The 25877-nt window shown below is 43.1% G+C and overlaps 1 protein-coding gene across 4 annotated transcripts; it reads left to right on the forward strand.

Moving 5' to 3' along the window:
* Positions 1-7176: 7176 nt before the first annotated feature.
* Positions 7177-11639, forward strand: LOC123051319 (OVARIAN TUMOR DOMAIN-containing deubiquitinating enzyme 1). Of its 4 annotated transcripts, none has more exons than XM_044474171.1 (11): positions 7177-7523; positions 8020-8097; positions 8185-8206; positions 8381-8635; positions 9334-9396; positions 9475-9558; positions 9642-9788; positions 10477-10511; positions 10639-10694; positions 10769-10863; positions 11074-11639. In XM_044474171.1, the coding sequence occupies exons 1-11, from the start codon at positions 7192-7194 to the stop codon at positions 11398-11400; spliced, it is 1494 nt and encodes a 497-aa protein (XP_044330106.1). In that variant the 5' UTR covers positions 7177-7191; the 3' UTR covers positions 11401-11639. The 4 variants fall into 4 exon arrangements, with proteins under 4 accessions (XP_044330106.1, XP_044330110.1, XP_044330107.1 ...); XM_044474175.1 differs by having other exon boundaries at positions 10785-10863; positions 11074-11358; XM_044474172.1 differs by having other exon boundaries at positions 7231-7516.
* Positions 11640-25877: the final 14238 nt, after the last annotated feature.

The raw sequence follows: 25877 nt of genomic DNA on the forward strand, positions 1-25877 counted from the left end.
ATATCAACGCTCGAAGTCTAGCAACAAAAGTTCACTCGGCAAAACCAAGAATGGATCAAGGCGACTGAAAATGAAGTCAAAGTTGTCACATGGTTCATCAGTTCAAGGAGAACGCTTCTGTAACATAAAACTGAGTCAGAACCAACTTCAACTCCTTTTTCCACTCGAACCCTGAACCATTCGGGGGCTAATGATGAAGCTATGTACCTAGGGTAGGGTCATAGGCCTAACCCAAACACCTTCCCCTAGGAGATCACCCTAAAGTCAGAAGTATTCATAGGATGGCATCATCCACTCGACCAGAAGCATTCCACTCAGAAGACTCCAGTTCATTCGACCAGAAAGTACTCACTCGACCGTAACAAGAATCACTCGACGGATAGAAGATCTAAAGCCACTCTGTATGGCAACGGTCAGGCGTTACCCATAGACTTAATGATCATTTATGTCACTTTACTACTAGCGTTACCAGTAACGCTAGCTCTTTATGTACCTTAAACCCCTTGTAACGTGGGCTGGCTGGGGCTCGGCGCACTCTATATAAGCCACCCCCCTCCACTGGCACAAGGGTTCGCACCCCCTGTAATATTCACACACATAATCCAGTCGACCGCCTCCGGGCTCCGAGACATAAGGCTGTTACTTCCTCTGCGAAGGGCCTGAACTCGTAAAACTCGTGTGTACAACTTCGTCATAGCTAGGATCTTGCCTCCTCATACCTACCCCCCATTCTACTGTCAGTCATAGAACCACGACACCGTACACGACAAATCTTGGAGTGCCTTTGGGGTGCCCCCTGCCCATGTATATAAAGGAGGGAGGAGGAGGAGGCCGGCATAGGAGGAGGCCGGCCTAGGAGGAGTGCGCCCATAGGGGGAGTCCAACTAGAATTCCCAATCCTAGTTGGAGTCCCCTTCCTTTTCCAAGAGGGGAGAGAGGGAAGGAGTAGCAGAGGGAGAAGTAAAGAGAGGGGGGTGCCGCCCCCTCCCTAGTACAATTCGGACTTGCCATGGGGGGGGGGGCCAACCCTTGAGGCCCTTCTCTCCTTTCCCGTATGGCCCATTAAGACCCACTACTTCCCCCGGCGAATTCCCGTAACTCTCTGGTACTCCGAAGAATACCCGAATCACTCGGAACCTTTCCGATGTCCGAATATAGCCTTCAATATATCGATCTTTACATCTCGACCATTTCAAGACTCCTTGTTATGTCCTTGATCTCATCCGAGACTCCAAACAACCTTCGGTACATCAAATCACATAACTCATAATACAAATCGTCATCGAACGTTAAGCGTGCGGACCCTACGGGTTCGAGAACTATGTAGACATGACCGAGACACATCTCTCGTCAATAACCAATAGCGGAACCTGGATGCTCATATTGGCTCCTACATATTCTACGAAGATCTATATCGGTCAAACCGTATGACAACGTACGTTGTTCCCTTTGTCATCGGTATGTTACTTGCCCGAGATTCGATCGTCGGTATCATTATACCTAGTTCAATCTCGTTACCGGCAAGTCTCTTTACTCGTTCCGTAATGCAACATCCTACAACTAACTCATTAGTCACATTGCTTGCAAGGCTTATAGTGATGTGCATTACCGAGAGGGCCCAGAGATACCTCTCCGACAATCGGAGTGACAAATCCTAATCTCGATCTATGCCAACTCAACAAACACCATCGGAGACACCTGTAGAGCATCTTTACAATCACCCGGTTACGTTGTGACGTTTGATAGCACACAATGTGTTCCTCCGGTATTAGGGAGTTGCATAATCTCATAGTCATAGGAACATGTATAAGTCATGATGAAAGCAATAGTAATAAAACTAAACGATCATTTATGTTAAGCTAACGGATGGGTCTTGTCCATCACATCATTCTCTAATGATGTGATCCCGTTCATCAAATGATAACACATGTCTATGATCAGGAAACTTAACCATCTTTGATTAACGAGCTAGTCAAGTAGAGGCATACTAGGGACACTCTGTTTTGTCTATGTATCCACACATGTACTAAGTTTCTGGTTAATACAGTTCTAGCATGAATAATAAAAATTTATCATGATATAAGGAAATATAAATAACAACTTTATTATTGCCTCTAGGGCATATTTCCTTCAAATACAGCAAGACATGAAATGATGAGGAAAAAATAAAATTTACAACCAAAACCATACATGTTGTCTTCCTACTTTAATTGCACACCCCCCTCTCCCCTTGCGCTTGTCTAAACCAGGTTTTTAAGACTGCAACTCACCGCTAGAAACAAATATCCAGTAAACTTTAAAGGAACATCAGTTGGGGCATCGTCCCACGTAATGCAGGCTTATAATGCTTCACCACCAGTTTAGAGGGGTGGAGAAACCGAACCGTGCTGCAAAATAAAATTGAAAGAAAAGGTCGAAATCATCACACCAAGAGCTAGCCCACTGCTTCGCTTGATTGATACACCAACTACTAAGATCCAAAGAGAGTTAACAAATCTAGCAACCTGTACCCTCATAGCCCTACGATGCTGCCAGATCGAACGTCGTCGAAGTACTAACATGGCGGCGTGAAGGAGAAAGCTTGAGTGGCGGCTAGGGTTTGTCCTAATACACTCTACTAAGGGTGAAGTGGTTAGATAATTTTCGTCCGAAACCGTTTGTGAATTCGTTTATCTATACTCCTATATAGTGTATCAATATGAAGGGATATAGACCGTTGGATCTTTGTAATCCGACAGCTCACACTCAATTGGTTTAGATAGATAGATAGAGGACTATGTGGCACTAGTGCAGAACCAGGCTTTAGCGCCGGTTCGTAAGGGCCTTTAGTGCCGGTTCTGCAACCGGCACTAAAGAGTGGAGACTAAAGCCCCCCCCCTTTAGTACTGGTTCGGCACGAACCGGCGCTAACGTGCCACCACGTGGCACGAGCTAGGCCCGGGTGCGTGTAGGACATTAGTGCCGGTTGGTAACACCAACCGGTACTAAATGTTTGGGAGTGTTTTGGTTTTAATTTTTATTTTTCTTTTAATTTTGTGTTTTCAATTTAATTTAGTGATTGTTTTACATTATAATGAGTTGTTAAATCATTAGGTGAAAGTACCACAGATTAGTTTCGACTGGATGCATGTGGATCCAGGTAAGTGATCAAGTAATATGGATATGGCATATACTTGATCACCTAGTTAGGATCCATCCAGTTGAAACTAATATGCGGTTTCATTCATAAATGATATAATAACTCATCATCATCATCATCATCATATTAATATAAAAACTCTTGCATCATATCATCACCAACAACAGTATATACTAGCTAGCAAAGATATCATCGAGTTCAACATGGTCATGATATTATAAGCGTTCATAACACCACAAAAGCAAATCACTCTTTGAGATTAAGTTCAGGACGAAGAACACGGACACGCATGAGAGGACAACAAGTACTAAGAGCATGATAACTAGCTAAATCACTCCTGCTGCTCTTTCTCAGGTAAAATAGCATAGAACATGTATAGCTCTCCTGATTCATCATATTGGAGCATGCAGATGAACCTGTCTCCTAATCGTGGGTTGCGCTTCTGATTGCTACCCCCTAGTACTTATCTGCGATCGTTAACAATTTTGCTCCAATCTTTCACTATTAAGCATTCATCGCTTTTAGAAATCATGAATGCACTCATGTGTACTGTAGGATATCTTGGCCGTAAGCTAACAATTGACATGCGACCTTTAGTCTCGATCCACTGAGGGACAACTGTCATCGGGAGTCCCTGTTGAAGAACATCGTATAGTAATTAATTTACTTAGCAATGAAAGTTTAGCTTGAAAAATAATGTATGCAAAAGATGCACTGAGGACTAATAGTAAAAATCTTACCATCTTTCCTAAATACATGTGACCGTAGTTCAATACGATCACTATTGGTCGCACGTTTTGAGTACTAAGATTTTCAAATTCAGGAAAATAATTTCTCTTAACAGCATCAAGATCCTCAAGCCATGAAACATAATGACTTATCTCCTCGCAGTTTAGTTCAGCTTCGGGACAGTAGTAGGTCCTGTCTACCAAGCGCCGGACATGTTTGCTTGAATGGAAATAAGCTGTCAATAGAAATTAGTTGACAACTATTTTTGAATAAACAATATCAAAGACATAAATATGGTTGAGAAACTCACATAATGGTAGAACTGGAGGCGTCTGCACATCGACCCAGATGTCTCTATTACCTTCAATATCATCTTCCGGACGAATATCAAAGGTGATAACCATATCAGGCTCAAATGCATAAGCCTTGCATAGTGCTTGCCAAGTTTTGCATTCAAAATAGGTGTATGTGTCTGCATTGTGTAATTTGACGTTGAAAGTATAACCATGCTCGGTCTTCAGGTAAACTCTCTTTACCTCCGTAGTTTCCATAGCACTGAAACCTATCTTATCCAAGACAAAAATTCTTGCATGGCAGGGGATGCGCTAGTAGAATAGTGAAAATTCAAAATTATAAGTTGAAGCCAATGAAGCATATATAAGTCATGCTTAATTACGAAAAAAGACTTGTCGTTGTGACTTACTGTATCCACTTCAAAGGTCTCATCCAGCTTGATGCTGAAGCGTCTATCATCAACAAGGAAATTTCTGTCACACAGGCCGCGCTGGTCTTCACAGAATTCGCACTTAATGAAATCTTTTTCGTCGTCAGACGACGTTTCCTATGTTCATATAGGTGAAACATTAAACACTTACTAGTTCTATTAATTCAACTAATTCAACTACTTCTATTAGTTCAACTAGTTGTATTAATTCAACTAATTCAACTAAGCATTTAATAAAAATAAACTTGTTCTATTAATTTCCTTACTAAAATAAAGTAGCTAGTTCTATATAGTAATATTTTAATTAGATCATCAAATCTCAGATATCTAAATTTTCTTACTAAAAACTAAACTAGTTCTATTAATTCAACTAAGAATTTACTAAAAATAAACTAGTTCTATTAATTTTCGTACTAAAAAATATATATAAAGTAGCTATATATAGTAATATTTTAATTAGATCATCAAATCTCATATACCTAAATTTTCTTACTAAAAATAAACTAGTTCTATTAATTCAACAAATTCAACTAAAAATTTACTAAAAATGAACTAGTTATATTAATTTTCTTACTAAAATATATAAAGTAGCTATATATAGTAATATTTTAATTAGATCATCAAATCTCATATACCTAAATTTTCTTACTAAAAATAAACTAGTTCTATTAATTCAACTAGTTCAACTAAGCATTTACTAAAAATAAACTAGTTATATTAATTCAACAGAAAATTTGACATGCATTAATCTAAACAACAGAAAACAGAAAATAAGTAAAAAAATGTGTGTGTGTGTGTGTCTCTGTGTGTGTATGTGTGTGTGTATGTGTGTGTATGGCTGTGTGTGTGTACGAGCGGGGCGGCGGCGTACGGGCGGCGGGCCGGGGGCGACGGCGCGAGACGGCGACACGTACAGGGCGGCGGGCCGGGGGCGACGGGGACGACGAAGACGGGCGGCGGGCCGGGGGCGACGGCGCGAGACGGCGACGACGGCGCGGCGGGTCGCGCGACGACGGGGGCCGGCTGGGGCGGCGACGGGGGCGGCGACGACGACGGCGACAGGGACGGGCTGGGGCGCGACAGGGGCGGCGACGGGGGTGAAGAACAAACTGAAACGAACTGAAAATATTCGTAAGTGGTGCTTATATAGCGGTGGCCATTAGTACCGGTTTGATCCACCAACCGGTACTAAAGGCCTATTTTGGCCAGGCCAAGAGGCGGGAAGAGCAGGCCTTTAGTACCGGTTGGTGGCTCCAACCGGTAGTAAAGACCCACCTTTAGTACCGGGTTGGGCTACCAACCAGTACTAAAGGGGGTGCGCTGCCACCCGCGGTGTAGAAAGTTTAGTCCCACCTCGTCGGGCGAAGGGCAGCCGCACTGGTTTATAAACCCAGCCGCGGCTGCTACTTTGAACTCCCTTGTAAAGCAGGCTTCTGGGCCTAACTATGGCACGCTGCCCTGTGAGCCCGCTGGCCCTTGTGGGCCTGAATTTCCACGCCCGTGGTCTAGCAGGCCCACTGGGTAGCGCCCCAATAATTTTTTATATAGTTTTTTTCTTTTCTTCTTTATTTATTTTCTTCTATTTATTTTTGAGTAGTTTTTTATATAGTTTTTTTCTTTTCTGCTTTTTTTATTTTCTTCTATTTATTTCTGATTAGTTTTTTATATAGTTTTTTCTTTTCTCCAAATCGGTAAATGACTGAAAAATAGCAAATGCTGTCACAAAGTGCAAACTGCACTGCACATAGCTCCGTGCAGTCTACACTATTCCTCAAGGCTTAAAGCTAAGCAACGTGCAGATGAGCATTGCGCCTCTCCTTCATCGTCTCTGCACTCAGGGCTTATAAACCGCTCCTAGTGCCTCTCTCTTCGCGAGGTGGGACTAAAAAACAGCTTACTAAGAAACTATAGTACCGGTTCATGGCACGAACCGGTAGTAAAGGTGCCCGTGAGGCCCCAACCTGACCACAGCCTGACGCAGCCTCATTAATACCGGTTCGTGACACGAACCGGTACTGAAGATTGCTCACGAACCGGTACTAATGATCTCCGTCCGCAAAATCAAACCGGCACTAATGTGCTTCACATTTGACCCTTTTTCTACTAGTGTGGGCACATATAAACCGTTAGATGGAGTAATCGGACGGCCCGCGGTGTAGGGATTCGCGTGCACATCTTGCAATAGAGAGTACGTGCAGGTTCGTGATTCTTCTGCCGGACAGAGCGTCCTAGAAATCTCTGGTAGGCTCTCATGAGAGTGCTACCCTACAGTACTACTACTAGCAAGCCATTCCACCATGCAAAAGAAGTACTGCTACACGTGATGGGAGAGAGTGAGGGAGAAGTGTGGCAAGGGCAAAATGTTAACTGAAGGGATTTTATTTAGTACAAATAATCAGAAGCTTAATACTACTATTCACTAGCTTCTTTTTTTCAATTGATTGGTCCGTCTGGTTATCAGATTACAAACACAAATAAAGTGAAAGCTTAATATGTGTAGTAATTAAATAGCTTGTTACCTTCTCTTATAAATTCATTTTATAACTATGATTCAGGTTTTTCTATTGTCTCCACTAATAATCACCCCCTCACCCCTCGGATGCTAGTATATAAGATATCTACCACTTCGTCCCTTGCAAAAGGCCGCTACCGAATTCCTCAGGAACCGAGGGGCGAGGCGGAAAGAAGCCAGGGTTTCTCGGCGGGGGCAGAAACGGAATATCCCGGGCAGCGAAAGAAATGGGGACAAAATTCAGATTCAAGGTCAAGCTATACAAGGACAGAGCAGGAAGCAGCGGAGACGGCGGCGGCGGCGAGCCCACGCCGCCGCCCGCACCAGGGCCTGCGCCGTCGCCCTCCCTCGACCCCGCGGCGCTTTCCGCCTCGCCGCTCCCGCTTCAGCCGCCGCCGACCCCCATCGTCAGGTACACGGTGAGTTTCTTGCGTCCTCCTTGCTGTCTCCTGGGTGAACGGCGATGGTTGCTCGGCGATCGTTTCGCCGGTATCTCGTTCCTTCGGCGCGAATCGGTGGTGCGTCCGGGTGACCTCGGCTTCGTTCTTGGTCCGCTTTCGGGCGTTTCCTGCGCCCAGTTCAGGGGGGCGCTTTCTTGGCTGCTGCGGGATCGGGCGTCGTCGTCGTCGTAGTTTGGTTATCAATTTCTTGGCTACGTTCTTCGAATTGGTGCAGTTGTTCGATTATGATTTCGAGCCCTCCAACCAATTCGTTGGGGCTTCTATCCAGAAATTGCGTTCCTTTGATTGCTGCGAGTTCTTGGTCCAATCACGTGACTTTGGAAACTGAAGGCTGTTGGATTTCCCTTTGTTGTCCGGGCCTGGAGTTCTGGTTTTCACTGCACTTTTTTTACACTGTTCTCTGCATTTGTGCTGCAAACTTTTCTTTTCTTACAATGCCATGCCATTTTTCTAGTATCAAGGGCAGGATGATGATGACGATGATTGGCCCGAAGACGATGGAACGGATTTGGATGCGGGGCAAGAGGATGAGGTGAAAATCTGTGTTCCTTTGCTGCTACTTGTTAGTTCAATTCCATGACTTGGTGACTTAAGTTCTTTGTCCAATTGTTCCGAACAGTGAATACAGAGAAGGATGCCTCGTCAGTCCTCACAGTGCTGGAATTAATTGTCTAGTTGTTGAATGTTGATTGCATTAGTTGGAGTCTGAATCTGTTGCTGTAGTTGTTGCTACACTTGTTTCTTTTCGGGTAATTATGGGCCTTATTTGTGCTGGAAAGTATCCTTTACAACTCTCTGTCTGCAATTATTTATAGGATGAATTACCAGATGACGAGAAATTCTACATTCCATTGTTCATGAGTGGTCAAAAGAAGAATCTCCCGCATGATCTCTTTCGGCATGACTCGGTGCCGCTCAACAAAAATGAATATTTTTCTCTGTGGAAAAACTGGAATCAGCTGCTGGACGGCAAGAGAACATACCTCCGACCACTGAGGGACCGCCGTGTTCTCAGTGTTAGTGGTGTTTTCCGGCGGCCGTTAGCTCGTCCATGGGCATTAGAATTCCAGGTGAGAAAATCATAGCTCCTCTGTTCGCAACAATGCAGTGAATAAACTTTCACTAGATTTTCAAGAGTTAGATCTTGAAACATTTCCAGTGAGCTTCTTCACTGTCCCAGTTATTCCTTGTCGGAGAGTAACATTGTTATCTTGAAATTTGTCAGCTTAACATGTAATTCTATTAGCATTCGCCTTGTTTGAGTGCTTGTTACATGTAACCTTAAAATGTTCAAACTGCAGTCATTCCCCTTGTTTGAGTGCTTGTTACATGCTAATTCTATGGTACTATCTGGGGAAGACATTGACTTCTTATTTGAATCCTTTGGTGTTAATTTTCATAGATGTTATATTCTGCGCAATTACAAGTGGAAACTGGAATCTACTCTTGACAAGGTCCTTATGTGTCTTAACTAATAATGTGAGTTAGGGTACAGGAGAAGTTCTTATGTGACCTCAAATAAGTCTTAGCTTTGCACAATGTGATCGATGATCCTTATCTAATGCTACATAGGTTTTCCCCATGAAGGCCTCATGTCATTTTCTTCCCAAATAAGTGGATGATTGGTGTGTGAAAACCATAATAGAATTTCTTAGGCTTACAATTTGCGCCTTGCGCTTCAGCATTACTTATTCGAATCCATTATTAATTCAGATGAATCTACTAAATAGTTGGTCCTTTTTTGCCGTACTTGCTTGTTCTATGGCAGGAACCACTCTTGGATTTGGTTGAGGATTATCCAGATAATGACATTGTCCAGGAAATGATCAAGGTAAGTTTGCATGGCATTACAGGAGCATTCTCATTATTTAAGTGTTTTATGCTAATGTGCAAAACTAGTTTTGTGCAGATTCTTTGTCAGCGCTATGTGCACTTCAAACGAACTCGCGGAGATGGCAGCTGTTTCTACAGAGCTTTCTTTTTCTCCTACTTGGTAACCATCTAAGTTACTAGGTTTTTTATGCTGTTGCTTTTTTGTTTGGCATCGAAGTTTGATATGACTCTACTTGTAAACAGGAAAATCTTGGACAAATGCAAGATAGTCAAGCTGAAGTTACTCGTCTAATGGAACATGTGGCAGTGTCCAGAGAGAATTTCTGTCGTCTGAAATGGGACAAAGCATACTTCTTAAATCCTGAAGAATACTTTTCAAGTGTTGCTTCTGTATGTATTCTCATAGCTCATAGAAGCTTCACTTTTTTTCTGATGTCGTAACCCCAATTCTTCTGTAATGAGTTTAGGCATTTACTGAAAATCAAACTATATATAATTTATAATACTTGCCAAAAATAATTTGATGTCACTTATGTGGCCTGAATTATCCTGTGCCCTTGCTGAATCTGTTCTGAAAGTTATCTGACCCCTTCCACATTATCAGAAAATATCTTTAATGAAGAACAATGCCTCACATTGAAAAATCCATGCTACTCTTGCTTTTTTTTTACTGTAGTACACATCTTTGTTTACTGTTCCAAGTATGAAATATATGCAGTGAGATGTATAATAGAAGATAGATTTTGCATTTGGTCATATCTATGACTGAACTAAGGCGAGATTTGGCCGAGCCTGAACATTCTATTACTTATCGAAAGAACAGTACAAAGTTCCGACAAATACAAAACTCCTTGGTCTTAGCGAATTCCAAAATGCGCCCACTAAACAGGAAAGGACGGTTATGCAGAGTGAGAAGAGAGTAAAACCTATGAGCGCTCAGGGAGCTGCCATACATGTAAAATTTAAGGAAAGACTGGGGAAGCTCATATACATGTAAAATATGCTAAACGAATATGATTTTGTCTGCATAACATAGCTTAGATCATATACTTAACCAGTTGTCTGCATGTTATTTCAGGAGCTGAATCATTTGGTCAATTCTGTTGCAAATGGGTATGAGCTTTGAACTTGATATTTTCTAGTGATTTTCTTTGACAAGACGTGACATTAACTTTCAAGATCCCTTTGCTTCTTTGTAGTTACGTTTGGGATTAAAAATAATTGCTTTTATCATTTGCAGTCTTAGTTCTGACGAGTTGCAGAAGAGAAGTCTACAGGAGATGATGCCACTCAGGGGTAAGGATACTACATGCTTGCCAAAATGTTTTGTTTGTCCACTTCTTCTCTCTCGCTTAACACTTTTTTTCCAGTTATTTCCTTGCTAAGATTGCTGGCAGAGACTGAGATCCGTACGCGAATAGATGATTACAAACCATTTATCCCTGGAAAGGTGAATGTCAATCAGGTTAGAATTTCTTACCCCTAGTACTTTTCTCGAATAGTCAACTAGTATTATCAAGGTTGAGAATTTTCTCTGCATAAGCATGTAAAATCCCGGAAACAATTATCCCTGTGAATTGTAATAAGATAATCATGACCAAAATAAGTTAACCAATACTGAATTTACCATTTACATACTGAGCTCACTGTTGCACATATTATGGTTTTGTAACAGTATTGCTGGAAAGAGGTGCGTCCCCTGGACGTCAAAGCATCGGCGCTAGCAATGAGGGCTCTAACGTATGCACTTGGCATCCCGCTGCGACTGGAAACTCTAGGCGAAGGCTTGACGGCTGGAGGTTTGCAAGTAAAGCGCCTTGATTTCTTCCCTCGATCAGAATCAGGGAAGGGTGCTTTCCATATAGTTCGAAGCTATTGGTCGTCAACCACAACCCCTGAACCACTGGAGATTGGAAGTGGCAGCCTGATGTCATCTGATGGCACACCTTTGCTGACCTTGCTGTGCAGGCCTGACAACTGCGATATTTTGTATCGCAAGTAAACGAACGGTGCAAGTATTACTTGATGTAGAAAATTCTTGGACGACGATACAAAAATCTAAGGGATTTTTTGTGGCATCTCATCTCAATCTACTTGTAAAGTTGTGATTACTCAATTGAGCAAAAAGCCACAAGCTGTTCTATTCGCCTGGGCATGTTTAGTGTAGTAGTTTTAACTAGGCATCAGTTATATATTTTGGAATACTTGCATTGGGAAATGGGAATATATATTTCATTCTTACTGATGTTGTGCTCCTTTGCTTCTGTATTCGGAGGGAAGCTACATATATCATGAGAATATATGAAGAATTAGTTTTTTTATATATATGTTGCAAGGTGATATGGCAGATGTTCTTTTCTCCAAAATTGAAGTATATAATTAGGATGTGACTGCAGATTTGAATCTTCACACTTGGTGAGCTTTTTGGGATAACCGTATTAGGGTGAAACTGTAATCTTGGCACACTATTACTGAGAAGTATAGTGTCTGGACTTAAAGTAGAATAATATTCAATAAAATCATCCCCTCCAAATATATTCCACGGTCAAACTTCTCTAGCTTTGAACACAGAATATAAAATATTTTTAGCCCGATATGTGAAAGTATCATCATCAGTTTGACCACGTAACATTTCATAATTTCTGACTCAACACAGATACAAAAATAGTACTACCTCGGCTACAAAAACGTCTTATATTTTCGGATGGAGGTAGTCTCTCCTCTCTCCTTTAAGTAGAGAAAAATATCTGATGTGACATCTCTTACAATGCGCCTATGTCACAATATTATACTGTTCAAAGTCTGTGAAAAATGTTTAAACCATCATCTATTAATAAACAAAAAGAACAAATGGTCATAGCCACTGTTGGCCCACACGGGAACTCCAAGGCGGACCCGCAAACCGACCCGTATCCTCCCGGACTGCGCTGTCCGGACCACGGGAGCCATCCAACGTGGACCTGTATCGGACCGCGGCACGGTCCGGACACATTTTCTCCCGCAAATCGGAGACAAACAAGGGGGAGGTTTGCGGGAATCCAGACCGCTCCCAATCCAGCTTCTGACCGTACTGGCCCAACAAAACCTCCCACCCGCACGTCCTTTCCATCCCACTCCTCGCGCCGCTTGCCGCGCCGGCCCAGAGCATAGAGCGGCCGACATTGATGCCGCGATTTGACCGGACGGGAAAGCGACGCAGACGGACGCGACCTCTCGGGCCGTTGGAGATGCCCTAAGGAAAAAAGAAAACTATCAATCTAGAGGAAGGAGAGCAACCTTTTTTTTCTCTCCCTGTCATCCAGAATACTCCCTCCGTTCCTAAATATTTGTCTTTCTAGACATTTCAAATGACTACCACATACGGATGTATGTAGACATATTTTAAAGTGTAGATTCACTCAGTTTGCTCCGTATGTAGTCATTTGTTGAAATGCCTAGAAAGACAAGTATTTAGGAACCGAGGGAGTAGATGAAAAGTGATATTATGAAATGTCGCCAGGAATGTGTTTGCACCAAATGTCTTATCTCTCCAAACATTTGATGTGTTTTGTCTTATGATAAACATTGTAGGTTGTCACGGCAAACTGAAAATATCAACTCATATCAGAAAGGAAAAATGTTAAGTATATTGTGATCAGATTAATATTAACATTCAGCTCGTTGTCCCTACAAAACATTCGACTTTGTTTTTTTTTTTTTCAGTTTTCATGCTTCTTCTGAACATAAGACCTTTTTCATTACAGCTTTTCTTTTTATCAAGTAAGTATTTCAGCGGGTACCGACAATCCAAGGGGGCAGGATGGCAGCCCCCCCCCCCCCCCCCCCAGTCCCAAAATATCTTTTATGGATGTTCACAGTTCCGTCACGCCTAATATAGTTCGACGATGTTGTTGTAAGATTTGTATGTTTATTGTACTAGTTGCATGTTGCTCACGCGCAGGTCACATATGACATGGGTAACAGATCGTGGCCCTCTCGGGTGACCTCATACGCACGGGGCGTCCAAGGTGGCAATTGTCACTTTGGAGGGTGAAGGGTTATTTATACTCACCCTTGTTCCTCCTCCAACCCTAACCAACACATTTGAGCTCCTCCTTCATTGCTAAACCTCAAAAGCTTGATTACTCTCAATACTACCATCCAAATACCACCAAACTTTGGGATTGGAAGAGAATCACCCGATTTACACTTTCACCAAACCAGTTCATGGTCCCCACTCTTGTTCATCGCCAAACTTGTTACTCTTGAAGATTTGGGGCTCCAAGGTGGTAGGAGTCAATTCCCGGGGCTGCAAGGTGGTAGGTGAGGGAGTCCTGGATTAGGGGGTCCTCGGACAGCCGGACTATATACTTTGGCCGGACTATTGGACTATGAAGATACAAGATTGAAGACTTCGTCCCGTGTTCGGGTGGGACTCTCCTTTGCGTGGAAGGCAAGCTTGGCAATTCGGATATGTAGATCTCCTTCTCTGTAACCGACTCTGTGTAACCCTATCCCCCTCCGGTGTCTATATAAACCGGAGGATTTAGTCCGTAGGACGAGAACAATCATAATCATAGGCTAGCTTCTAGGGTTTAGCCTCTACGATCTCGTGGTAGATCAGCTCTTGTAATACTCATATCATCAAGATCAATCAAGTAGGAAGTAGGGTATTACCTCCATCGAGAGGGCCCGAACCTGGGTAAACATTGTGTCCCCCGCCTCCTGTTACCATCCGCCTTAGACGCACAGTTCGGGACCCCCTACCCGAGATCCGCCGGTTTTGACACCGACATTGGTGCTTTCGTTGAGAGTTCCACTGTGCCGTCACGATAAAGGCTTGATGGCTCCTTCGATCATCGGCAACGATGCGATCCAGGGTGAGGTTTTCCCACCGGACATATCTTCATATTCGGCGGCTTCGTATGGCGGGCCAACTTGCTTGGCCATCTGGAGCAGATCGAGAGCTACGCCCCTGGCCACCAAGTCAGGTTTGGAAGCTTGAACTATACTGCCGACATCCGCGGAGACTTGATCTTCAACGGATTCGAGCCCATGTCAGGTGCACCGCACAGTCACGACGAGCATGACTTAGCTCTACCGTCGGACGGTGTTCGGGAGATCACACCTGTGGCTACTCTGGCCCTCAATCCGGAGCAGATCGTGCCGTCCGAGGACGGGTGGTTTGTTGGGGAACGTAGCAGAAATTCAAAATTTTCCTACGTGTCACCAAGATCAATCGAGGAGATGCTAGCAACGAGAGGGGAGGAGTGCATCTACATACCCTTGTAGATCGCGAGCGGAAGCGTTCAAGAGAACGGGGTTGATGGAGTCGTACTCGTCGTGATCCAAATCACCGATGATCCTAGCGCCGAACAGACGGCACCTCCGCGTTCTACACACGTACGGAGCGGGGACGTCTCCTCCTTCTTGATCCAGCAAGGGGGAGGAGAAGTTGATGGAGATCCAGCAGCACGACGGCGTGGTGGGGAAAGTAGCGGGATCCCGGCAGGGCTTCGCCAAGCGCAAGCGGGGAGGAAGAGGTGTCACGAGAGGGAGGGAGGCGCCAGGGCTTGGGGTGCTGCTCCCATGCGCCTCCCCACTATATATAGGGGTGGAGGGGGCTGGTTTCTTGCCCTCCAAGTCCATTGGGGCGTTGGCAAAGGTGGGGGAAAGAAATCCCATCATTTCCCTTCCCCACCGATTGTTATCCCCCTTTTTTAGGGATCTTGATCTTATCCCTTCGGGATATGATCTTGTTCCTTATAAGGTGGGATCTTGGTGCGCCTTGACCAGGGGTGTGGGGCCTTGCCCCCACTACCCACGTTCATGTGGGTCCCCCCATGCAGGTGGGCCCCACTTCGGAACCTTCTAGAACCTTCCCGGTACAATACCGAAAAATCCCGAACATTTTCCGGTGGCCAAAATAGGACTTCCCATATATAAATCTTTACCTCCGAACCATTCCGGAACTCCTCGTGACGTCCGGTATCTCATCTGGGACTCCGAACGACTTTCGGATTTCTGCATACTAATATCTCTACAACCCTAGCGTCACCGAACCTTAAGTGTGTAGACCCTACGGGTTCGGGACACATGCAGACATGACCGAGACGACTCTCCGGTCAATAACCAACAGCAGGATCTGGATACCCATGTTGGCTCCCACATGTTCCATGATGATCTCATCGGATGAACCACGATGTCGAGGATTCACTCAATCCCGTATACAATTCCCTTTGTCAATCGGTACGTTACTTGCCCAAGATTCGATCGTCGGTATCCCAATACCTTGTTCAATCTCGTTACCGGCAAGTCACTTTACTCGTACCGTAATGCATGATCCCGTGACCAAACACTTGGTCACATTGAGCTCATTATGATGATGCATTACCGAGTGGGCCCAGAGATACCTATCCGTCATACAGAGTGACAAATCCCAGTCTCGATTCGTGCCAACCCAACAGACACTTTCGGAGATACCTGTAGTGCACCTTTATAGCCACCCAGTTACGTTGTGACGTTTGGTACACCCAAAGCATTCCTACGGTATCCGGGAGTTGCACAATCTCATGGTCTAAGGAAATGATACTTGACATTAGAAAAGCTCTAGCAAACGAACTACACGATCTTGTGCTATGCTTAGGATTGGGTCTTGTCCATCACATCATTCTCCTAATGATGTGATCCCGTTATCAATGACATCCAATGTCCATGGTCAGGAAACCATAACCATCTATTGATCAACGAGCTAGTCAACTAGAGGCTTACTAGGGACATGTTGTGGTCTATGTATTCACACATGTATTACGGTTTCCAGTTAATACAATTATAGCATGAACAACAGACAATTATCATGAACAAGGAAATACAATAATAACCATTTTATTATTGCCTCTAGGGCATATTTCCAACAGTCTCCCACTTGCACCAGATTCAATAATCTAGTTCACATCACCATGTGATTAACACTCAAAGTTCACTAGAGTCAATAATCTAGTCCACATCACCATGTGATTAACACTCAGTGAGTTCTAGGGTTTGATCATGTTATGATTACGAGAGAGGTTTTAGTCAACGGGTCTGCAACATTCAGATCCGTGTGTGCTTTACAAATCTCTGTCATCTTGTAGATGTAGCTACCACGCGCTACTTGGAGCTATTCCAAATAACTGCTCTACTATACGAATCCGGTTTACTACTCAGAGTCATCCGGATTAGTGGCAAAGTTTGCATCGACGTAATCCTTTACGACGAACTATTTTACCACCTCCATAATCGATAAAATTCCTTAGTCCACTAGATACTAAGGATAAGTTCGACCGCTGTCATGTGATCCATTCCCGGATCACTATTGTACCCCTTGACTAACTCATGGCAAGGCACACTTCAGGTGCGGTACACAGCATAGCATACTGTAGAGCCTACGTCTAAAGCATAGGGGACGACCTTCGTCCTTTCTCTCTCTTCTGCCGTGGTCAGGTCTTGAGTCTTACTCAATACTCACACCTTGTAACACAGCCAAGAACTCCTTCTTTGCTGATCTATTTTGAACTCCTTCAAAATCTTGTCACGGTGTGTATTCATTTGAAAGTACTATTAAGCGTTTTTGATCTATCCTTATAGATCTTGATGCTCAATGTTCAAGTAGCTTAATCCAGGTTTTCCATTAAAACACTTTTCAAATAACCCTGGATGCTTTCCAGAAATTCTACATCATTTCTGATCAACAATATGTTAACAACATATACTCATCAAAAATTCTATAGTGCTCCCACTCACTTCTTTGGAAATACAAGTTTCTCATGAACTTTGTATAAACCCAAAATCTTTGATCATCTCATCAAAGCGTTCATTCCAACTCCGAGATGCTGACTCCAATCCTTAGAAGGATTGTTGGAGCTTTGCATACTTGTTAGCATCTTTCAGGATTGACAAAACCTTCTGGTTGTATCACATACAACCTTTCCTCAAGAAAATCGTCGAGGAAACAATGTTTTGACATCCTATCTGCAAGATTTCATAATAATGCAGTAACTGCTAATATAATTCTAGCAGACTCTTAGCATCGCTACGAGTGAGAAAGTCTCATCGCAGTCAACTCCTTGAACTTGCCGGAAAACATCTTAACGACAAGTCGAGCTTTCTTAATGGTGACACTTACCATCATTGTCTGTCTTCCCTTTAAAATCCATCTGTACCCAACAGCCTTATGACCATCAAGTAGTTCTTTCAAAGTCTATACTTTGTTTTCATACATGGATCCTCTCGGATTTTATGGCCTCGAGCCATTCGTCGGAATCCGGGCCCACCATCGCTTCTCCATAGCTCGTAGGTTCATTGTTGTCTAGCAACATGACTTCCAAGACAGGATTACGTACCACTCTGAAGTAGTACGCATCCTTGTCGTCCTATGAGGTTTGGTAGTGACTTGATCTGAAGTTTCATGATCACTATCATAAGCTTCCACTTCAATTGGTGTAGGTGCCACATGAACTGAAGGAAATATGCCCTAGAGGCAATAATAAAGTTATTATTTATTTCCTTATATCATGATAAATGTTTATTATTCATGCTAGAATTGTATTAACCGGAAACATAATACATGTGTGAATACATAGACAAACAGAGTGTCACTAGTATGCCTCTACTTGACTAGCTCGTTAATCAAAGATGGTTATGTTTCCTAGCCATAGACATAAGTTGTCATTTGATTAACGAGATCACCTCATTAGGAGAATGACGTGATTGACTTGACCCATTCCGTTAGCTTAGCACCCGATCGTTTAGTATGTTGCTATTGCTTTCTTCATGACTTATACATGTTCCTCTGACTATGAGATTATGCAACTCCCGTTTACCGGAGGAACACTTTGTGTGCTACCAAACGTCACAACGTAAATGGGTGATTATAAAGGTGCTCTACAGGTGTCTCCAAAGGTACTTGTTGGGTTGGCGTATTTCGAGATTAGGATTTGTCACTCCGATTGTCGGAGAGGTATCTCTGGGCCCACTCGGTAATGCACATCACTATAAGCCTTGCAAGCATTGTGACTAATAAGTTAGTTGCGGGATGATGTGTTACGGAACGAGTAAAGAGACTTGCCGGTAACGAGATTGAACTAGGTATCGAGATACCGACGATCGAATCTCGGGCAAGTAACATACTGATGACAAAGGGAACAACGTATGTTGTTATGCGGTCTGACCGATAAAGATCTTCGTAGAATATGTGGGAGCCAATATGGGCATCCAGGTCCCGCTATTGGTTATTGACCGGAGACGTGTCTCGGTCATGTCTACATAGTTCTCGAACCCGTAGGGTCCGCACGCTTAAAGTTACGATGACAGTTTTATTATGAGTTTATGTATGTTGATGTACCGAAGGAGTTCGGAGTCCCGGATGAGATCGGGGACATGACGAGGAGTCTCGAAATGGTCGAGACGTAAAGATCGATATATTGGACGACTATATTCGGACTTCGGAAAGGTTCCGAGTGATTCGGGTATTTTTCGGAGTACCGGAGAGTTACGGGAATACGTATTGGGCCTTATTGGGCCATACGGGAAAGAAGAAAAAGGGCCTCAAGGGTGGCCGCACCCCTCCCCTTGGTCTGGTCCGAATTGGACTAGGGAAGGGGGGCGCCCCCTTCCTTCCTTCTCTTTTTCCCTTCCTCTTTTCCTATTCCATATGGGAGGTGGAATCCTACTAGGACTAGGGAGTCCTAGTAGGACTCCACACTTGGTGCGCCCCCTCCTAGGGCCGGCCTCCTCCTCCCTTGCTCCTTTATATACGGGGGCAGGGGGGCACCCCAGAGACACAACAATTGATCCTTGAGATCTTTTAGCCGTGTGCGGTGCCCCCCTCCACCAAATTACACCTCGATAATATCATTGCGGAGCTTAGGCGAAGCCCTGCGTCGGTAGAACATCATCATCGTCACCACGCCGTCGTGCTGACGAAACTCTCCCTCAACACTCGGCTGGATCGGAGTTCGAGGGACGTCATCGAGCTGAACGTGTGTAGAACTCGGAGGTGCCGTGCGTTCGGTACTTGATCGGTCGGATCGTGAAGACGTACGACTACATCAACCGCGTTGTGATAACGCTTCCGCTGTCGGTCTACGAGGGTACGTGGACAACACTCTCCCCTCTCGTTGCTATGCATCACCATGATCTTGCGTGTGCGTAGGAAATTTTTTGAAATTACTACGTTCCCCAACAGTGGCATCCGAGCCTGGTTTTATGCGTTGATGCTATGCACGAGTAGAACACAAGTGAGTTGTGGGCGATATAAGTCATACTGCTTACCAGCATGTCATACTTTGGTTCAGCGGTATTGTGAGATGAAGCGGCCCGGACCGACATTACGCGTACGCTTACGCGAGACTGGTTTCACCGTTCGGAGCACTCGTTGCTTAAAGGTGACTGGCGGGTGTCTGTCTCTCTCACTTTAGTTGAACCGAGTGTGGCTACGCCCGGTCCTTGCGAAGGTTAAAACAGCACCAACTTGACAAACTATCGTTGTGGTTTTGATGCGTAGGTAAGAACGGTTCTTGCTAAGCCCGTAGCAGCCACGTAAAACTTGCAACAACAAAGTAGAGGACGTCTAACTTGTTTTTGCAGGGCATGTTGTGATGTGATATGGTCAAGACATGATGTGATATAATGTGTTGTATGAGATGATCATGTTTTGTAACCGAGTTATCGGCAACTGGCAGGAGCCATATGGTTGTCGCTTTATTGTATGAGATGCAATCGCCATGTAATAGTTTTACTTTATCACTAAGCGGTAGCGATAGTCGTAAAAGCAATAAGTTGGCGAGACGACAACGATGCTACGATGGAGATCAAGGTGTCGCGCCGGTGACGATGGTGATCATGACGGTGCTTCGGAGATGGAGATCACAAGCACGGTGCTTCGGAGATGGAGATCACAAGCACAAGATGATGATGGCCATATCATATCACTTATATTGATTGCATGTGATGTTAATCCTTTATGCATCTTATCTTGCTTTGATTGACGGTAGCATTATAAGATGATCTCTCACTAAAATTTCAAGATAAAAGTGTTCTCCCTGAGTATGCACCGTTGCAAAAGTTCTTCGTGCTGAGACACCACGTGTTAATCGGGTGTGATAGGCTCTACGTTCAAATACAACGGGTGCAAAACAGTTGCACACGCGGAATACTCAGGTTAAACTTGACGAGCCTAGCATATACAGATATGGCCTCGGAACACAGAGACCGAAAGGTCGAGCGTGAATCATATAGTAGATATGATCAACATAGTGATGTTCACCATTGAAACTACTCCATCTCACGTGTTAATCGGACATGGTTTAGTTGCTTTGGATCACGTAATCACTTAGATGATTAGAGAGATGTCTATCTAAGTGGGAGTTCTTAAGTAATATGATTAATTGAACTTAAATTTATCATGAACTTAGTCCTGATAGTATTTTGCAAATTATGTTGTAGATCAATAGCTCGCGTTGTTGCTTCCCTGTGTTTATTTTTTGTTCCTAGAGAAAAATTATGTTGAAAGATGTTAGTAGCAAAGATGCGGATTGGATCCGTGATCTGAGGATTATCCTCATTGCTGCACAGAAAAATTATGTCCTTGATGCACCGCTAGGTGACAGACCTATTGCAGGAGCAGATGCAGACGTTATGAACGTTTGGCTAGCTCAATATGATGACTACTTGATAGTTTAGTGCACCATGCTTAACGGCTTAGAATCGGGACTTCAAAGACGTTTTGAACGTCATGGACCATATGAGATGTTCCAGGAGTTGAAGTTAATATTTCAAGCAAATACCCGAGTTGAGAGATATGAAATCTCCAACAAGTTCTATAGCAAAAAGATGGAGGAGAATCGCTCAACTAGTGAGCATGTGCTCAGATTGTCTGGGTACTACAATCGCTTGAATCAAGTGGGAGTTTATCTTCCAGATAAAATAGTGATTGACAGAATTCTCTAGTCACCATCACCAAGTTAGTAGAACTTCGTGATGAACTATGGTATGCAAGGGATGACGAAAGTAATTCCCGAGCTCTTCGTGATGCTGAAATCGACGAAGGTAGAAATCAAGAAAAACATCAAGTGTTGATGGTTGACGAGACCACTTCAAGTGTTGATGGTTGACGAGACCGCTAGTTTCAAGAAAAGGGCAAAGGGAAAAAGGGGAACTTCAAAAAGAACGGCAAGCAAGTTGCTGCTCAAGTGAAGAAGCCTAAGTCTGGTCCTAAGCCTGAGACTAAGTGCTTCTACTGCAAAGGGACTGGTCACTGGAAGCGGAACTACCCCAACTATTTGGTGGATAAGAAGGATGGCAAAGTGAACAAAGGTATATTTGATATACAGATTATTGATGTGTACTTTACTAGTGTTTATAGCAATCCCTCGGTAATTGATACTGGTTCAGTTGCTAAGAGTAGTAACTCGAAACGGGAGTTGCAGAATAAACAGAGACTAGTAAAAGTGAACAAAGGTATATTTGATATACAGATTATTGATGTGTACTTTACTAGTGTTTATAGCAACCCCTCGGTAATTGATACTGGTTCAGTTGCTAAAGAGTAGTAACTCGAAAACGGGAGTTGCAGAATAAACAGAGACTAGTAAAAGGCGAGGTGACGATGTGTGTTGGAAGTAGTTCCAAGATTGATATGATCATCATCGCACACTCCCTGTACTTTCGGGATTAGTGTTGAAACTAAATAAGTGTTATTTGGTGTTTGCGTTGAGCATGAATATGATCTGATCATGTTTATTGCAATACGGTTATTCATTTAAGTTAGAGAACAATTGTTGTTCTGTTTACATGAATAAAACCTTTATGGTCATACACACCAACGAAAATGGTTTGTTGGATCTCGATCGTAGTGATACACATATTCATAATATTGAAGCCAAAAGATGCAAAGTTAATAATGATAGTGCAACTTATTTGTGGTACTGCCGTTTAGGTCATATTGGTGTAAAGCGCATGAAGAAACTCCATACTGATGGGATTTTGGAATCACTTGATGCTTGCGAACCGTGCCTCATGGGCAAGATGACTAAAACGCCGTTCTCCGGAACTATGGAGAGAGCAACAGATTTGTTGGAAATCATACATACAGATGTATGTGGTCCGATGAATATTGAGGCTCGTAGCAGGTATCATTATTTTCTGACCTTCACAGATGATTTGAGCAGATATGGGTATATCTACTTGATGAAACACAAAGTCTGAAACATTTGAAAAGTTCAAAGAATTTCAGAGTGAAGTGGAGAATCATCGTAACAAGAAAATAAAAGTTTCTACGATATGATCGCAGAGGTAAAATATTTGAGTTACGAGTTTGGCCTTCAGTTAAAACAATGTGAAATAGTTTCACTACTCACGCCACCTGGAACACCACAGTGTAATGGTGTGTCCGAACGTCATAACCGTACTTTATTGGATATAGTGCAATCTATGATGTCTCTTACCAATTTACCACTATCGTTTTGGGTTATGCATTAGAGACAGCTACATTCACGTTAAATAGGGCACCATCAAAATCCGTTGAGACGACGCCTTATGAACTGTGGTTTGGCAAGAAACCAAAGTTGTCGTTTCTTAAAATTTTGGGGTTGCGATGCTTATGTGAAAAAATTTCATCCTGATAAGCTCAAACCCAAATCGGAGAAATGTGTCTTCATAGGATACCCAAAGGAGACAGTTGGGTACACCTTCTATCACAGATCCGAAGGCAAGACATTCGTTGCTAAGTATGGATCCTTTCTAGAGAAGGAGTTTCTCTCGAAAGATGTGAGTGGGAGGAAAGTAGAACTTGATGAGGTAACTGTACCTGCTCCCTTATTGGATCACAGAAATCTGTTCCTGTGACTTCTACACCAATTAGTGAGGAAGTTAATGATGATGATCATGTAACTTCAGATCAAGTTACTACCAAACCTCGTAGGTAAACCAGAGTAAGATCCGCACCAGAGTGGTACGGTAATCCTGTTCTGGAGGTTATGTTACTAGACCATGACGAACCTACGAACTATGAAGAAGCGATGGTGAGCCCAGATTCCGCAAAATGGCTTGAGGCCATGAAATCTGAGATGAGATCCATGTATGAGAACAAAGTGTGGACTTTGGTTGACTTGCCCGATGATCGGCAAGCAATTGAGAATAAATGGATTGTCAAGAGGAAGACGGACGCTGATAGTAGTATCACTATCTACAAAGCTAGAATTGTCGCAAAAAGGTTTTCGACAAGTTCAAGATGTTGACTACGATGAGAGTTTCTCACTCGTATCTATGCTTAAGTCTGTCCGAATCATGTTAGCAATTGCCGCATTTTATGAAATCTGGCAAAGGGATAAACAAAACTGCATTCCTTGATGGATTTATTAAAGAAGAGTTGTATATGATACAACCAGAAGGTTTTGTCAATCCTAAAGGTGCTAACAAAATATGCAAGCTCCAGCGATCCATCAATGGACTGGTGCAAGCATCTCGGAGTTGGAATATACGCTTTGATAAGTTGATCAAAGCATATAGTTGTATACAGACTTGCGGTGAAGCCTGTATTTACAAGAAAGTGAGTGGGAGCACTACAGCATTTCTGATAAGTATATGTGAATGACATATTGTTGATCGGAAATAATGTAGAATTATTCTGCAAAGCATAAAGGAGTGTTTGAAAGGAGTTTTTCAAAGATAGACCTCGGTGAAGCTGCTTACATATTGAGCATCAAGATCTATAGAGATAGATGAAGACGCTTGATAAGTTTTTCAATGAGTACATACCTTAACAAGATTTTGAAGTAGTTCAAAATAGAACAGTCAAAGAAAAGAGTTCTTGCCTGTGTTACAAGGTGTGAAATTGAGTAAAGACTCAAAGCCCGACCACGGCAAAAGATAGAAAGAGAATGAAAGTCATTCCCTATGCCTTGGCCATAGGTTCTATAAAGTATGCCATGCTGTGTACCAGATCTATTGTATACCCTACACTGATTTTGGCAAGGGAGTACAATAGTGATCTAGGAGTAGATCACTGGACAGCGGTCAAAATTATCCTTACTGGAATAAGGATATGTTTCTCGATTATGGAAGTGACAAAAGGCTCGTCGTAAAAGGTTACGTCGATGCAAGTTTTGACACTAATCTAGATGACTCTAAGTCTCGGTCTAGATACATATTGAAAGTGGGAGCAATTAGCTAGAGTAGCTCCATGCAGAGCATTGTAGACATAGAAATTTGCAAAATACTTACGGATCTGAATGTGACAGACCCGTTGACTAAAATTATCTCACAAGCAAAACATGATCACACCTTAGTACTCTTTGGGTGTTAATCACATAGCGATGTGAACTAGATTACTGACTCTAGTAAACCCTTTGGGTGATGGTCACATGACGATGTGAACCATGGGTGTTAATCACATGGTGATGTGAACTATTCATGTTAAATCACATGGCGATGTGAACTAGATTATTGACTCTAGTGCAAGTGGGAGACTGAAGGAAATATGCCCTAGAGGCAATAATAAAGTTATTATTTATTTCCTTATATCATGATAAATGTTTATTATTCATGCTAGAATTGTATTAACCGGAAACATAATACATGTGTGAATACATAGACAAACAGAGTGTCACTAGTATGCCTCTACTTGACTAGCTCGTTAATCAAAGATGGTTATGTTTCCTAGCCATAGACATAAGTTGTCATTTGATTAACGAGATCACCTCATTAGGAGAATGACGTGATTGACTTGACCCATTCCGTTAGCTTAGCACCCGATCGTTTAGTATGTTGCTATTGCTTTCTTCATGACTTATACATGTTCCTCTGACTATGAGATTATGCAACTCCCGTTTACCGGAGGAACACTTTGTGTGCTACCAAACGTCACAACGTAAATGGGTGATTATAAAGGTGCTCTACAGGTGTCTCCAAAGGTACTTGTTGGGTTGGCGTATTTCGAGATTAGGATTTGTCACTCCGATTGTCGGAGAGGTATCTCTGGGCCCACTCGGTAATGCACATCACTATAAGCCTTGCAAGCATTGTGACTAATAAGTTAGTTGCGGGATGATGTGTTACGGAACGAGTAAAGAGACTTGCCGGTAACGAGATTGAACTAGGTATCGAGATACCGACGATCGAATCTCGGGCAAGTAACATACTGATGACAAAGGGAACAACGTATGTTGTTATGCGGTCTGACCGATAAAGATCTTCGTAGAATATGTGGGAGCCAATATGGGCATCCAGGTCCCGCTATTGGTTATTGACCGGAGACGTGTCTCGGTCATGTCTACATAGTTCTCGAACCCGTAGGGTCCGCACGCTTAAAGTTACGATGACAGTTTTATTATGAGTTTATGTATGTTGATGTACCGAAGGAGTTCGGAGTCCCGGATGAGATCGGGGACATGACGAGGAGTCTCGAAATGGTCGAGACGTAAAGATCGATATATTGGACGACTATATTCGGACTTCGGAAAG

This window comes from Triticum aestivum, chromosome 2D (assembly GCF_018294505.1).
Source record: "Triticum aestivum cultivar Chinese Spring chromosome 2D, IWGSC CS RefSeq v2.1, whole genome shotgun sequence".
Classification (NCBI taxonomy): domain Eukaryota; kingdom Viridiplantae; phylum Streptophyta; class Magnoliopsida; order Poales; family Poaceae; genus Triticum; species Triticum aestivum.